The following is a 17,159-nucleotide window of genomic DNA, read 5'->3' as shown; positions in this document are numbered from 1 at the left end:
CGGGGCGTTTCTTGCTGGCTCCTCCAGCACCTTCCTGGGCCTTCTCCTTGTCGCGTCGCTCATATTCCGCCTTTTGCTGCTCGACAAGCTGCTCAACTTTCTTGCAGCTCTGGAGGTCCTGGCCCTTGGTGCGGTGGATCTTGCAGTACTGCCTGTTGGCGCCGTCCTGCTTGTCGGCGACCGCCACAGCCTGGTGGTTGGTGCCCGCGGCAATCTCCTTGTTGGAGCTACAAGCTTTGGCTTTCTTGCCGGACTGCTCAACGACTAGCACCTCTTTGCCTTTCTTCTTCCTGTTGTTCCGCCGCCGGTTTTTCTTTGTCGGGGCAGCATCTTCACTATCAGATCCCGCTGCTTCTGTATTCTCTTCGGGGAGTTTCCTCCCTTGCTCAGCACACGCACACTTGTCGGCCAAGGCATACAGCTCACCGACGTCTCTGATCTTGCACATCGCCATCTCCTCCCGCATCCTGCGGTTTCGCACGTTTTGATGGAATGCACTGATTACCGCGGCAGGGTGGACATCTGGGATGTTGTGTTGTACGCGGCTAAATCTCTGAATGTACTTGCGCAGGGGCTCTCCTTCCTTCTGGGCAAGCAGATGAAGGTCGCTTTCTTGGCCATGAGGCTTGTGGCCGCCTATAAAGGCGCCGACAAACTGATGGCACAAGTCAGCCCAGGAGGATATGGAGTTCTCCGGCAAGTGCATGAGCCAGGATCTGACATTGGGCTTGAGCACCAGCGGGAAGTAGTTGGCAAGGATCTTGTCGTCCCGCCCCCCGGCAGCTTGCACCGCGATGGTGTAGATGCTGAGGAACTTCGACGGATGCGACTTGCCGTCGTACTTCTCTGGTACGTCTGGCTTGAAATTCTTTGTGCTGGGCCACTGGACTTGCCGCAGCTCACGAGTGAACGCAGGGCAACCTACCGTGTACGGTAGGTCGCCTAGTTCCCCTGGCGCATGCATGTCGACAGAGGGCCCAGCGCGCTGGTCTGATTGACGCCGCGCTTCTCTTCGGCGCTCGATGCGAGTACAAGCGTCTTCTTGCTGTCATTCGTGAAGAACTCGGCGCTGATCGCGATGAGCTCGTGGATCCGATGACACGGTGGAGTCGCTGTCAAGGTGGATCCGGCGAGTCGGCGATCTTGGCCTTCGGGGCGGAGAGTGCATGGTGGTTGCACCCCCACCGGTTTCGTCGCCATAGGCTCGTGCCTGGCGGTCCTGCCGCGGCAGCGATGTACTCAGCTGCCGTGGTGTGTCGCCGTTGGCGAAGCCGATGAGACTCTAAATGGTGGCCCTCCATTCATCGATCGTGTCTATCGTTGGAGGGTAATCCAGGAGTAATTGAGCTCGCGCCAAAGCTTCTGCTCGAGTGGTGGGTGGCAATGGCGAACGGTGTGAGGAGCGGGATATGCTCGGACTTCTAACTATGTTAGAAGGAGCAGTATCCCGTCCAGGCGATCGTGCCTCGCTCGTGCCTGCGCGTTGGCGTGCACGCTGGTCTTGAGCACCCCGAGACCCACCAGCTCGATCTTGGTCCAACAAACGTATGGTACTGCGAATACCATGACGCTGTCGGTCTTGCACCTCCTGAGATGGGCGCGGTGCATGTACGGACGCCGAAGTCTGTGCGGCCTTGTCCTTGGACCTGGCAGCACCGTGAGCTCCCTCGTCAATGTCCGTTCTTCCGCCGGCGTCTACCCCACCAGCCGTTTGCTCCAGAGGTGGTGGGATCGACGTGGACGGAGCAGCTGCCGCCGAAGTCTTCTTCTTCGGTGGCATGTCGATGAAGAAGATGAAGATCTAGCTCATGCAAACGCCGGATCAGGTTCACACAACCTCGACGCCCCCTACCCGGCGCGCCAAAGATGTCGGGGAAACTGATCCACGAACACATATGGGACCGGCGGACCGAGCCCCTTTCGGTTCGGCGGGGGGCGGAGATCGCACGAAGAGCGGATCGAGGCGAAGCACACGAGCAGTTTACCCATCTTCGGAGCTCTCCAGAGAGATAACACTCCTACTGCTGCATGTTTTAGTGTATTGTGTTCTTGCTCGGGAGCGCTGAGTGCTACAGTACACTCGAGCCGCTAACGAGACCGAGCGTGAGTGTTCTCTGGCTTCCCAACCTTCGAACCCCTCTCTACGTTGCGCATGGGCCTCCTTTTATAAGCTAAAGGGGTCACCGACAGGTGGCAACGCAGACAAGGGTAAAAATGGAAAAGGAGTTGCGGTTGGTACAGCTACCTGTACAGTGTATCCTACCTAACCCTGACGGGAGGGGACAAAGGCATTAAATGCCCGTCTGCGTCGCCCAAACAGTGCAGAAAGGGACCGTCATGGACGCCACTATTCACCATGATGGCGATCTTGTCAGCGTCGCATGCCACCGTGCACCGCTGGCTGCACAGCCTCCTGCCACGCGCGCCTGGAAAAGCCCCAGGGCGACACGTTGGTGGATGTGCTGAAGCGAGGGTACAGAGTGGTGGCCTGCCGCGGCAAGTGCCTTGCCGCGGTCGTTGTCTTGCCGCGGTCGTTGTCTTGCCGCGGTCGTTGTCTTGCCGCGTCCGGAAGCTTGTCGCTCGCCGGGCCTCGTCGGGACGCGCGGCGCGTCGCGGTAAGTTCCTTGAGATGCCTTGGTTGGACTTCCCGGCAAGCTCCTCTTGCCGGGGCCTTGTCTCCTTGGCTTGAATGCTTTGTTCTTGAATGGCTCCAAGGGAACCACGGAGGACCTTGGCGGTCGCCCGGCAAGCCTTGCCGCGGGGTGCTGCAACTGCCCGTGCACAAGTTCGGGATACTAGGGTACCCCTACTCTAGTACACCGATAGCTTTACACCGATATGACCCAAACGCAGTGCCACAAATAAGTTGCACTATCATTATCAACTTTGCATCTTTTGGCATCAATACTATGAATATGTGTATTACCATGATTGAGATTCAATAAACCATCAACATTGGGTGTATGACCATAGAAGGTTTTATTCATGTAAATAGAATAACAATTATTCTCTATCTTAAATGAATAACCATATTGCAATTAACATAATCTAATCATATTCATGCTCAACGCAAACACCAAATAACATTTATTTAGGTTCAACACTAATCCCGAAAGTATAGGGAGTGCTCGATGATGATCATATCAATCTTGGAACCACTTACAACACACATCGTCACTTCATCCTCAACTAGTCTCTATTAATTCTGCAACTCCTGTTCGAGTTACTAATCTTAGCAACCGAACAAGTATCAAATACTATGAGCACTAGTAAGGTACACATCAATAATATGTATATCAAATATACCTTTGTTCACTTTGCCATCCTTCTTATCCGCCAAATATTTGGGGCGGTTCTACTTCCAGTGACCAGTACCTTTGTAGTAGAAGCACTTAGTTTCAGGCTTAGGTCCAGACTTGGGTTTCTTCTCCTGAGCAGCAACCTTTTTGCCATTCTTCTTGAAGTTCCCTTTCTTCCCTTTGCCCTTTTTCTTGAAACTAGTGGTCTTGTTGACCATCAACACTTGGTGCTCCTTCTTGATTTCTACCTCCGCGGCTTTTAGCATCGCGAAGAGCTCGGGAATAGTCTTGTTCATCCCTTGCATATTATAGTTCATCACGAAGCCTTTATAGATTGGTGGCAGTGATTGAAGAACTCTGTCGATGACACTATCATCAGGAAAATCAACTCCCAGCTGAGTCAAGTGGTTATGGTACCCAGACATTCTAAGTATGTGTTCGTTGACAAAACTATTCTCCTCCATTTTGCAGCTATAGAACTTGTTAGAGACTTCATATCTCTCAACTTGGGCATTTGCTTGAAATATTAACTTTGACTCTTGGAACATCTCATATGCTCCATGATGTTCAAAACGTCTTTGAAGTCCCGATTCTAAGCTGTAAAGCATGGTGCACGAAACTATCAAGTATTCATCATATTGAGCTAGCCAAACGTTCATAACATTTGGACCTGCTCCTGCAATAGGTCTGTCACCTAGCGGTGCATCAAGGACATAATTCTTCTATGCAGCAATGAGGATACACCTTAGATCACGGACCTAGTCCGCATCATTGCTAATATCATCTTTCAACTTAGTTTTCTCTCAGAACATATAAAAACATAGGGAAGCTATAACGCGAGCTATTGATCTACAACATAATTTGCAAAATACTACCAGGACTAAGTTCATGATAAATTAAAGTTTAGTTAATCATATTACTTACGAACTCCCACTTAGATAGATGTCCCTCTAGTCATCTAAATGATCACATGATCCGAATCAACTAAACCATTTCCGATGATCACGTGAGATGGAGTAGTTTTCAATGGTGAACATCACGATGTTGATCATATCTACTATATGATTCACGCTCGACCTTTCGGTCTCCAGTGGTCCGAGGACATATCTGCATATGCTAGGCTCATCAAGTTTAACCCGAGTATTCTGTGTGTGCAAAACTGGCTTGCACCCATTGTATGTGAACGTAGAGCTTATCACACCCGATCATCACGTGGTGTCTCGGCACGAAGAACTGTCGCAATGGTGCATATTCAGGTAGAACACTTATACCTTGAACTTTTAGTAAGGGATCATCTTATAATGCTACCGCCAAACTAAGCAAAATAAGAATAAAAGATAAACATCACACGCAATCAAAATATGTGACATGATATGGCCATCATCATCTTGCGCCTTTTATCTCCATCTGCAAAGTCCCATAATAGTCTTCATCATCACCGGCATGACACCATGATCTCCATCATCTTGATCTTTATCAACGTGTCATCACATGGTCGTCTCGCCAACTATTGCTTTTGCAAATATTGCTATCGCATATCGATAAAGTAAAGCAATTATATGGCGCTTGCATCTTATGCAATAAACAGACAACCATAAGGCTCCTGCCAATTGCCGATAACTTTAACAAAACATGATCATCTCATACTACAAATCATGTCTTGACCATATCACATCACAACATGCCCTGAAAAAACAAGTTAGACGTCCTCTACTTTTTTGGTGCAAGTTTTACGTGGCTGCTACGGGCTTATAGCAAGAACCGTTCTTACCTACGCATCAAAACCACAATGATTTTTTGTCAAGTGTGTTGTTTTAAACTTCAACAAGGACCGGCCATAGTTAAACTCGATTCAAATAAAGTTGGAGAAATAGACACTCGCCAACCACCTATGTGCAAAAGCACGTCAGTAGAACCAATCTCAAGAACGCGGTCATGTAATGTCGGTCCGAGCCGCTTCATCCAACAATACCGCCGAATCAAAGTAAGACGTTGGTGGTAAGCAGTATGCCTATTATCGCCACAACTCTTTGTGTTCTACTCGTGCATATAATATCTACGCATAGACCTAGCTCGGATGCCACTGTTGGGGAACACAATAATTTGAAAAATATTCCTACGATCATGCAAGATCTATCTAGGTCATGCATAGCAACGAGAGGGGAGAGTGTGTCCACGTACCACCGTAGACCCAAAGCGGAAGCATTTCAATAACGTGGTTGATGTAGTCGAACGTCTTTGCGATCCAACCGATCCAAGTACCGAACGTATGGCACCTCCGTGTTCAGCACACGTTCAACTCGATGACTTCCCTCATACCCTTGATCCAGTTGAGGCTGAGGGAGAGTATCGTTAGCACGACGGCGTGGCGACGGTGATGACGAAGTTACCGGCACAGGGCTTCGCCTAAGCACTATGACTATATGACCGAGGTGTGTAACTGTGGAGGTGGGCACCGCACACGTCTAAAAGATGAACTTGTGTGTCTATGGGATGCCCCTTGGCCATGTATATAAAGGAGGGGAGTAGGAGGCTGGCCAAGAGGGGAGGCGCGCCATGGGGGGCAAGTCCTACTAGGACTCCAAACCTAGTATGATTCTCCCCCTTTCCTATTCCAAGTTGGAGAAGGGGGGAAGCAGAAGGAGGAGAGAAGGAAGGAGGGGGGCACCGCCCCCTACCCTTGTCCAATTCGGATTGGGGCAAGGGGGCCACACGCCACCTCTTGGCCGGCCCTCTCTCTTCTCCACTAAGGCCCATGAGGCCCAATAACTTCCCGCAGTGGGTTCGGGTAACCCCCAGTACTCCGAAGCTTATCCGAAACAACCCGAACCATTCCGTTGTCCGAATGTAGCCTTCCAATATATCAATCTTTATGTCTCAACCATTTCGAGACTCCTCGTCATGTCCGTGATCTCATGCGGGACATCGAAAAAAATTCGGTCATCAAAACACATAACTCATAGTACAAATCGTCATTGAACGTTAAGCATGCGGACCCTACGGGTTCGAGAACAATGTAGACATGACTGAGACACATCTCCGGTCAATAACCAATAGCGGAACCTGGATCCTCATATTGGCTCCTACATATTCTACGAAGATCTTTACCGGTCAAACGGCATAACAATATACGTTGTTCTCTTTGTCATCAGTATGTTGCCCGAGATTCGATTGTCAGTATCATCATACCTAGTTCAATCTCGTTACCGTCAAGTCTCTTTACTCGTTTTGTAATGCTTCATTCCGCAACTAACTCATTAGTCACATTGCTTGCAAGGCTTATAGTGATGAGCATTACCGAGAGGTCCCACAGATACCTCTTCGATACACGGAGTGACAAATCCTAATCTCGATCTATGACAACCCAACAAACACCTTCGGAGACACCTGTAGAGCATCTTTATAATCACCCAGTTACATTGTGAGAATTGATAGCACGCAAGGTGTTCCTCCAGTATTCAGGAGTTAAATAATCTCATAGTCTGAGGAACGTGTATAAGTCATGAAGAAAGCAGTAGCAATGAATCTGTAACGATCATAATGCTAAGCTAATGGATAGGTCTTGTCCATCACATCATTCTCCTAATGATGTGATCCTGTTCATCAAATGACAACACATGTCTATGGTTAGGAAACATAACCATATTTGATTAACGAGCTAGTCAAGTAGAGGCATACTAGGGACACTATGTTTTGTCAATGTATTCACACATGTACTAAGTTTCCGGTTAATACAATTCTAGCATGAATAATAAACATTTATCATGATATAAGTAAATATAAATAACAACTTTATTATTGCCTCTAGGGCATATTTCCTTCAGATTACTCCTTGTAGTTGATGCTAGTTGGTTTATTCGGTGGAAGATCATATGTTCAGATCCTTAATGATAATTAATACTCCTATGATTATGAAGATGAATATGCTTTGTGAGTAGCTATGTCTGTTCCTGAGGCCATGGGAGAAGTCTTGTTATATGTAATCATGTGAATTTGGTATTCGTTCGATATTTTGATGAGATGTATGTTGTCTCTCCTCTAGTGGTGTTATGTGAACATCGACTACATGACACTTCACCATGATTTGGGCCTAGGGGAATGCATTAATTGGGAAGTAATAAGTAGATGATTTGTTGCTAGAGTGACATAAGCTTAAACCCTAGTTTATGTGTTGCTTCGTAAGGGGATGATTTGGATCCATATGTTTAATGCTATGGTTAGATTCATCTTAATTCTTCTTTCATAGTTGCGGATACTTGCGAGAGGGGTTAATCATAAGTGGGAGGCTTGCAGACTAAGGAATCGCGTAGTGGTGGGGAGGGGTTGATGCCTTCCCACCCACCCAGGTTCAAGGCATGGTACTTGCAATTTGGGTTTGTTGCACCAATTATACTGTATGGGGTTCCCTTATAGTCTTTCTATCAAAAAAAGCATGAAGTTCGAGGCTTGTCCAAGTAAGGGCAGCACCCAAGCACCGGTCCACCCACATATCAAATTATCAAAGTAATGAACGCGAATAATAGGAGCCTGATGAAAACTAGCTTGATAGTAATTCCCATGTGTCCTTGGGAGCGCTTTGCTTTATATAGGAGTTCGTCCAGGCTTGTCTTTCCTACAAAAAGGATTGGGCCACCTTGCTGCACCTTAGTTATTCTTTTACTTGCTGCCCATTATGAATTATCTTATCACAAAACTATCTGTTACCGATAATTTCAGTGCTTGCCAAGAATACCTTGCTGAAAACGGCTTGTCATTTCCTTCTACTCCTTGTTGGGTTCAACGCTCTTACTTATAGAAAGGACTATGGTAGATACCCTATACTTGTGGGTCATCAGGCTCCTGTCGGTACAACAAACATTTATGTTTCTTGCCTAGATTTATACATAGGTGTGTCTGCATCGCATAGCTACACCAACATATGAAGCAAGGCCAGGTCAGAGAAGCCGCCCTTCGTGAGATCAAGGAGCAGATGAAGAAGACCAAGACAAAGAAGATAGCAGAGCATCACCTTGGGAAGGCCTCCCATACCGGGCAGGAGAGCCTGGCTTGGTCGAGGTTGCCCCTAGGACAAGTCCAAGATTTCCCCGGCAAGCTTGTCGGGTCTACCAAGGGAAAATCTCCCCGCCAAGGCACCATCGTTCCACTGCTCCAGCGCACCGCAACGCAAATCAGTTTTTAGTGTGGTGTCGAGCCCCTATGTGATTAAGTGGCTTCCACTATGGACATGCCAGCCATTTGGAAGACAGATTACCCTCATATGATACCCGTCTAGAGTCGTGTCAAGAAGATAGGCAAGAGATGGTTAAGCAGCACTGTAGGCTTGCCGGGCTCCATCCTCAGCATGACACCTAGTAGTGCATTTAATGCACTTTGTCCTCACTTCCTGAGTTAGGTATGATAGCAGTGTTAGCTATCTAATCATTAGATAAAGACTATTTTGCCACCGTGGTCATCCATTAAGCTATAAGAGGAGGTTCGAGGCAACCTAGCAAAGGATTCAGACCCTTGCACACTTGTATGCGAGTTGCTGTCCCCGAGGTGACCTTGCCGGGTTTGAGTGTTGCGTGCTCATTGTGTTCCGTCATCCAATCCACCAAAGCAGGAGTAGGCTGGGTTTTACGCTTCTCAGCGGCCCATACCTGGGTAAAAACCACTAGCGTCACCGTGTTGTTTCATGGCCTCTGCTCTTTGTGCAACATGAACTTCCCCCTTGCCGAACCACATGGGGCCGACGGCCCCATAGGTGATCGTGTTCCCCCCCGACACTCACCAAATGCACAGTTGATTTCCTTAGACCCACCATTAAACAAAGGCTTAACTTGTAACCTTTTTTTCTTAATAATAAGCATAGAATTCCTAACTCTATGTTACATGATCACCTTAGTGTTGCTTCAACATCTGTACTAATCCAGCCATTGTCATGTAAGGTACTAAATATAAGTGATATTCACTGGTTCACTATCTTAAAGAACCTTTTTTAGCTTTTTTTGCTGTTAATGTTATTTTAGAATTAGCAAATCCTCTCTGGCTAGGTGTTGCTCACCGGCGACGGCAGGAGCGCATGGCAGACTTCTAAATGGACAAGTACCAGCAATGTCCAGTGTCAACAATGATGCGGACCAGATGTTCTACTACAGCCCCATCCATAGCATCTACACGAAGTCAGATATCTACTCATCCTGATGCTTGATGCATGTATCATGCGACACACACATTAGGAAATCAGAATAACTTGACATAGTTTCTCTGTTATCTGGCACTGCATTGGTACTTATCATTTGGCCTTTACAAATATATCTCAGTTTTGCTGTTATGAGAATGTTATATGCATGATTTCTTATTAGATCTCAAATTCTACAACTATTTTTCAATGTTAGGAGAATGTTATGTGCATGGCTTCACTTGATTATGTTGCTATCTTGTCTGATTTATAACCCGCAGATGCTAGCCTTCATTCTTCAAAAGTTGAGTTCTAGAAAGAAGAATCCCAAAGAAAACCCACACCCAACAATGTGTTCTAGCTCAGTGGAGCTAGTTATGTGTGTATTTAGTTGTATTTTTATAGCTGAATACTAGATTTGTACTGTGCATGATTGTAATGTACTTTGTTTGGCTGTTGTATGAAATATTATGCCTTATAGGCTCTGTTTGAATCAAATTATTGGTAATTTCACAAATGAGAATTGATGTGTCATACCTAAACAACATTTTTGAGAACTGGGGTCCATTTCACTAGTGGGACCTATTTTGAATTGGCAAAACAAAAGTAGAAAACTGACAAGTGGGACCATCTTCAAAATTAAATGTAAAAAGTGTGAGGCCCAAAAATTGGACTGTAAAGGTTGTGGCCCAGAAAATAAAAAAGGTGTTGGGCTTGGCCCAAGTAGCTGATCAAAATTGAGAGGAAAAATTATAAAAAGGCAGAATTGTTGGGCTCGGCCCATGTAAAGCATCAAACTAGACTGTGCTGATTCTAACCAGCGACCAACTCATTTGGCCGCAATTTTTCCAAGTCAGCTTGCCACGTCGGATCTGACGTGGTGTGGGCATGTTGCCAGTGACCAAAATAATTGGTCATAGAACCAACGACCTTTTATTTTGGTCATTGCCTTCTACGACCATTTCACAAAAAATGTTGTTAAGTTTCATTAAAGATGACCAGCTTTTGACCAACTAGTTTTGGTCACAAAAAGGTCACAAATGAAAAACAATGACCATTCAGTGACATATTTCTTATATTGAAGTAGAGTTCGTACCAGCTTATCTTCAGCATGATCACTTAATCAAACCATCATCATTATTGCATTTCACTTGCACGACATAAGGATCTGGAAAATATAACATAGTGCAAGTGTGCTATGGACTAAGCTACAATCTGCGAGGACTATATACATACGAGAAGACAAGGAAATATTTAGTCTTTCATTAGGTCAACAATAAAACACATAAGAGCCAACTAGAAATTATTTTAGATGTCTTCTCCTTTGAAACAAGACTCGACGAGATGCAAGAGAATTCAAAGGAATGACGAAGAAGCAAAGAGCAAAAATAAGCAACAAAGAAGAGGCAAAAGAGAAACTAGATAACTCTTTTTTTATTTTCTAAAAAAATTAACAAACAAGAAGAGTTCGAAGAAACGCACCGAAATATTTTTGGAGTTTTTAGTTTTTCTGAAGAAAACGAAAGAAGAAAGAAAAAGAAAAGCAAGAAAATATTTACACTGAAGAGCTCTGAACAAACAACAAAAGATAAAATCAAAAATCTTTTTTGGTTTTCTTTTAATACTACAAACTAGCAACCAAGGAAAGAAAATAAAAAAGCAGCAAGAAATATTTATGGATTTTTCAAATTTTCCTAAACACACAGAAGAAAACAAATAAAAGCAAACATGGATATACAAAGAAAATGATGAACATCGACAAGTGTAATCAATGTGATAACATGAATGAAATGTTGGTGAGAAACATACTCCCCAAGCTTAGGCTTTTGGCCTAACTTGGTTACTCCCTCTTGAAGAATCCCTCATGTTCAGGTAGGAACAAAGTTGGCTATGGCAGTTGAGCGTCCCAATGTTGAACCTTCTCTGCTCCCGCCAACTCTTTCCTATAGTTGGTGATGTCCTCTCGCATAATAATATATTTCCCTCTCTGATCAATATCAAAAAAGAAGGGGTATGCGGAGTTCTGATGGAATGTGTACCCTAGTTGAACACCAGGTTGTACCGGTTAAGTGGAGTACCTCCGTTAATAAAATCATGCCCTATCATTCATTCACAATCAAGGTATTTCTCCGGTAGGTGATACGTCCATTTTTCAACATCTTTTCCTAGAACTATTTCTACTATTTTAAATTTATATTCCACTTTTTGATGCAATTCTAATGCCTTTTCCTCTTAACTTGGAAGTTCTATCACAAGAGGGAGATTGCCGATAGCTGAAATTTTGGACCTGAAAAGAGCTATAACAGAGATAGCTATTCTCCAGATGTCCAAATGACCTGAAAATTTACGAAGATTTATTATGGAATATATGAAAAACACTGGAAGGAATATGCACCTGAGGGGACCCACCAGGGAGCCACAAGCTCATGGGGTGCCCCCTGGGGCGCTGCTGGTGAGCTTGTGGGTCCCACGAAGGGCCTCCGTGGCCCATCTCCTTCTATATGAAGCCATTGTACTGAGAAAAAAATCAATAGAAGACTTTCTGGATGAAATGCCGCCGTCTCGAGGTGGAACCTAGGCAGGGGCACTTTCCTCTCCGACGGAGCAATTCCTCCGAGGATACATCCCTCCAGTAGGGCGAAACCAAAGCCATCGTCATCACCAAAGTTCCTCTCATAATGGGATGACTCATCTCCGTCAAGATCTTCACCAACACCGTCTCATCTCAAACCCTAGTTCATCTCCTGTTTCCAATATTTGTCTCAAAACCTCATATTGGTACCTGTGGATTTCTAGTAGTGTTGATTACATCTTGTAGTTGATGCTGCTTGGTTATTTGGTGGAAGATCATATGTTCAGATTGTTAATCATATATTATTCTCCTCTAATCATGTACATGAATATGATTTGTTATTAGTTTCATTTCTTCTTGAGGACATGGGAGAAGCCTCTTATAAGTAGTCATGTGAAGTTGGGTTTCGTTCAATATTTGTATGATGTGTTATGTTGTTCTTCCTCTAGTAGTGTCATGTGAATGTCGAATACATGACACATTACCATGTTTGAGCCTAGAGGAAGGGATTGTGGGATTAGAAATTAAATGATGGGTTGCAGGTGTGGTAGAATCTTAAACCCTAGTTTATGTGCTACTCCGTAAGGGCTGATTTGGATCCATATGTTTCATGCTGTTGTAAGATTTATCTTGATTCTTCTTTTGTAGTTGTGGATGATTGCGAGAGGGGTTAATCATAAGTGGACTATTTTTTCAAGTAATAAAAAGCACCCTAGGACCGGTCCTCCCACATAACAACCTATCAAAGTAGTGAACGCGGGTCAGTGAATCGAGATGAAGTTAACTAGACGAGATTCCCTTGTGTCCTCGAGAACACATTTCTCATTATAAGAAGTATTTCTAGCTTGTCCTTTGCAATATAAGGATTTGGGCCACCTTGCTGCACCTTGTTGGTATTGTTACTTATTTCTTGCTATGAATTATCTTGCTACCAAACTATCTGTCACAACTATCTTACAACACTTGCAGAGAGTACCTTGCTGAAAACTGCTTATCGATTCCTTGCTCCTCACTGGGTTCGACATTCCTACTTATCGAAAGGACTATGATTGACCCCCTATACTTGTGGGTCATCAAGACTCTTTTCTGGCATCATTGCCAGGGAGTGAAGCGCTTTTGGTAAGAGGAATATGGTAAGGAAACATTTATACTACATGCTGAATTTTATCTCTACTTGTTACTAAGGAAGATACTCTTTTGAGGGGCTTGTTCAGGGTATCTTCACATCGAGCGGAAGTGGTAAGAGCCACTCCTCAACCTACTGAAAATATTTATTATGAAATCCCTTTGGTATTATGGAAGAATTGCATGCTAATCGCTATGCAGGAGATGGAACAAAACATCTTGATATGCACTTTATATATATGTATGAACTATGTGGATTGTTTAAGCTTGCAGGTCTATCAGAAAATAATGTTAAGAGGAAGATGCTCCCTTTATCTTTGGAGAAAAAAATCTTTGGCATGGTATAGGCTATTGGATGATCCTGAAACATGGGACTAGAACCGCCTGAAATTGGAAATCCATCAAAAAATATATCCTATGCACTTGGTTTATCGTGATCGGAATTGTATATATAATTTGTGGCCTCGTGAAGGAGAAAGTATTTCTCAAGCTTGGGGGAGGCTCTAGGACATGATGTTAAATGCCCCAATCATGAGCTCTTTCTCGAGATGATTAATCTGTACCTTTATGCTCGGCTTTCTCATAATGATAGAACAATGCTCGATTCTTCTTCTACTAGTTCCTTCGTGAATTCAAATGGGATTTTATTGATAGATTAAATGCAACTCTGAAGATTGGGAGATCGATAAAGGTAACGATTCATGTATAAAGTTTGATTATGAATGCGCTAAGTCTTTTGTAGAAACATATCTTTTTCATAAGCTTAGTGCAAAATATGGAGTTGATTCTGAGATAGTAGCTACATTTTGTAAATCACTTGCTGCTCATGTTGATATTACAAAATTGAAGTGGTTTAAATTCCATCCACCCGTTAATGATATTTTTGAAGAACCCATTATTACTAAAACTGAAACACTTGCGTATACCGCTAATCATGTTGTGCCTAGTGCTTACATTGAGAAACCTCCTTTCCCTATTAGGATTAAGGAACGTGCTAAGGCTACAACTATGGTTCATAAGAGTAATATTAAGACACATCAACACTATGAATAAATTAAAGTAGAATCTCCAATTGCAATAGTTAAGGATTTATTGGTTGACAATATTGATGGACATGTCATATATTTATGTGAGGAAGCATCTAGAATTGCTAAAAAAATAGAAATGAATGGGATAAGTTAGATAATAATAAGAAGGTTGTTGGCATGCCTGTTGTTTCTGTAAAGATTGGAGGTCTTTTCTACCATGGTTTATGTGATATCGGTACTCTTATAAGTGATGTTCCTTTTTTCTCTCTATCAACAAATTATGCATGATATTTCACCTACTGAGATAGAATTAATTGATGTTACTATTAAGCTTGCAAATAGGGATACCATGTTGGCGCTTCAGATTGCTATAGATGTAGAAGTATTGTGTGGTAAGATCAAATAACCTACTGATTTCTTATAACTTGGATCGCAACACGATAATTTTTGTCTCATTATATTGCCTTTTAGCACTTATGGGATGGACTTGCCATTTATCATCAAAGCCACTAGGATATAAATGGAGATACACATTCAGTTTCTTAAAAAAATTAACCAATGCATCTAAAATAATCAAAGTGGACATAAGAGATCATCCAGTGGATGGAGATCCCTCTAGATTGGCGCATGCCCAAATTCTACTCCAATAAAATACACATATGTAACCAAATTCACAATAATACATTCAAATATTCATAATTAAACAAAATAGTTTATTCCACATAGGTTTAAAACATGCATGACACATCGTTAGGTATTTAAAAACACATGCAAATGTAGCTAGGTATACACCAGTTGATGGTGCACATACAAGCCGGTACACATATACACAATAATGTAACAAGAAAAGAAAGCCAAGCAAGCCATTGCATACAAACTCTCCTGTGACCATGATGAAAATAAAATTTAGTACAAACCAATATAGATGTTGGTATATATCAACTGATCATTTGGTGGAAGATTATTTTGTGCATAAACACATTTATATATTCTCGCGGATCATTTGATCATCAGTAGTTCCACACGCCATCCATACCCATGTTGACGGACGAGATCTCACTGGAGATTGTTGCACCACCATTTCCCTAAATGTTGTTGCTCGTCCCAGTTAGAACATCCTCATGTGACACTATAGATGATGTACCGCTCCCAGGATCAACCCCGACCATGAAGCCCTGCTCTGCACTCATATGCATCATCTGCTGCTGCTGATTGTTGTAGAACGACATTGATGACTGTGGCGGGGCGACCATCATCTGGTGGCGATGATTCTCAAAGTATTGGTTGTTCATCATTGGAAGCACCGCACTGCCCATCATAGATGATCCAGCCCCGAAGTTATGCATCTGGTACAAAGAAGTTGCAGGCAGCGGCGACAGCGGCTCTAATGATGATGGCACATCATAGTCCATGAGAGGAGCCAGTGTATTAGATTCGAGGAAGCCCTGTTGTTGCTCTGCCCCCATGGACATGGGAATGGGAATGGAATATGAAGGCGTCACCACCTTCTTCAGTCCGGTGCTCTTATGGAAGATTCTACAAACAACATACTCCTCCTACCAACAAACATAAACTAATTTAGTGCTAATCAAAAATGGTGATTAGCTGGATATTTATGTACATGCATATTCATCAGTCATGAGTACTACTAGTCAAGGTTTGGAAATACCTTGGAAGACCCATTAATGGAGGCGGCTCTCACGATGTCGGTGGGTAGGTCTGGTGTGTGTTGCTTGCCCATCTCGAGTCTGTACTCGTGCATGATCCAGTTTGTCTTCTCCCCCCTGGGGGCTCTGCCCTTGTAGAAGACCAGAGTCTTCTTCATGCCGATGAGACTCATGGTCGGCGGGTGGAGAATCTCCTTGTCCTTTCCAGTGGCCTTCCAATATCCAGCGTTCGTGGCCCAGTTGGTGCGTACCCCGGTGGGGTACTTGAGGTCCTTCTTGGAGAAGAAGTATTGGTCCTTCTCCCCCATATTAACATTATTTGGGAGATCCCATGGCTCGCATTTGTTCAGATCCACCTCCTCGATTACTATCACGTCGAAGGGTTTCTTCAGAACCTTGCGGACTAGGTAGAAGGTGATGATTTCCAGGTCCGTTGGGTGAAACCTGAACCCCGCCGGCAGATTCAGGTGTTTTTGTTGTTGAACTTGAAGGTGGACTGCCATGGGGGAGGCTCTTTCTTAAAAGGGTGCTAGGGTGGAACAAGTATTGGGGCGAAATGTTAGAGATGTCTGTATGTATGGAAGGAAATCAATGATATCTAGAGATATCCGAGGGAGGTGCTTAAATAGGATCGAATGCGTGTACTGATAAGAAACTTGCCAGAGAAGCCTTGGCGTTTCTGGGGCTTTGTTTAATTTGTTCTTACCGGAAATGGATGGATGTATACGATTTAGATAGATAGATAGAGATAGGTTCCTAACCTTTACAACTGTGTGCTGCTTGTCTTGCTATGGGCACTATGCCATAGTGGTGATAGGTGCTAGGTTTCTCAAACCTATCTAAGAAACGTCATGCCAGGTTGAACACTTTTGGTTTCTTGTCATTCTTGTTAACATATGCATATCATGATATTCCTTAATCTATTGCTAGTGCATGGCTTTGTGATGCAAAGCAAACATATGTCATTTACTATGTATGCATTCCACCCTATGAATTCATATCAATATACAAGATTTGAGGTGAAATATGTTGGTTTACATATTCCATCCTATGCAATCATAAACTACATATAACCTTTGTAGGTTTACATGTAAACCATGTGCGTTCTATAAAAATATGTGACAAGGAGATGGCTTTGATGGATATTCAATATGATGGGTACAAGGTGGTGCATATGAGTGTCAGTAACAATCACATCTCTCTCTCTCTCTCTCTCATCTATCCTCCCATGAAAACAACACCTTTGGATCAGTTACCACCGGGTAAGGGCGCTAGTGCTAATCACTACTGAATTCCCGCATGCATGTG

General features: G+C 43.7%; 1 protein-coding gene across 1 annotated transcript; it reads right to left on the bottom strand.

Annotated features, from left to right (window-relative positions):
- Positions 1-14,880: 14,880 nt before the first annotated feature.
- Positions 14,881-16,448, bottom strand: LOC123159647 (NAC domain-containing protein 26). The gene is made up of 2 exons (XM_044577459.1): positions 15,854-16,448; positions 14,881-15,740 (listed from the first exon to the last, which is right to left on the bottom strand). Exons 1-2 carry the CDS (start codon positions 16,352-16,354, stop codon positions 15,270-15,272), a joined length of 972 nt encoding a protein of 323 aa, XP_044433394.1. The 5' UTR covers positions 16,355-16,448; the 3' UTR covers positions 14,881-15,269.
- Positions 16,449-17,159: the final 711 nt, after the last annotated feature.

The sequence above is a fragment of the Triticum aestivum genome, chromosome 7B (assembly GCF_018294505.1).
Source record: "Triticum aestivum cultivar Chinese Spring chromosome 7B, IWGSC CS RefSeq v2.1, whole genome shotgun sequence".
Classification (NCBI taxonomy): Eukaryota; Viridiplantae; Streptophyta; class Magnoliopsida; order Poales; family Poaceae; genus Triticum; species Triticum aestivum.
Note: the sequence above shows the minus strand (reverse complement) of the source record. Positions and strands in the feature narration are given on the sequence as shown.

What these genes read in the sequence shown, in the direction of transcription:
- LOC123159647 (XM_044577459.1), bottom strand. Translation starts at nt 16,354, where the DNA reads ATGGCAGTCCACCTTCAAGTTCAACAACAAAAACACCTGAATCTGCCG. An exon ending in CCATTAATGGGTCTTCCAAG is followed by an intron (nt 15,741 to 15,853) that starts GTATTTCCAAAC and finishes GTTTGTTGGTAG; the next exon opens with GAGGAGTATGTTGTTTGTAG.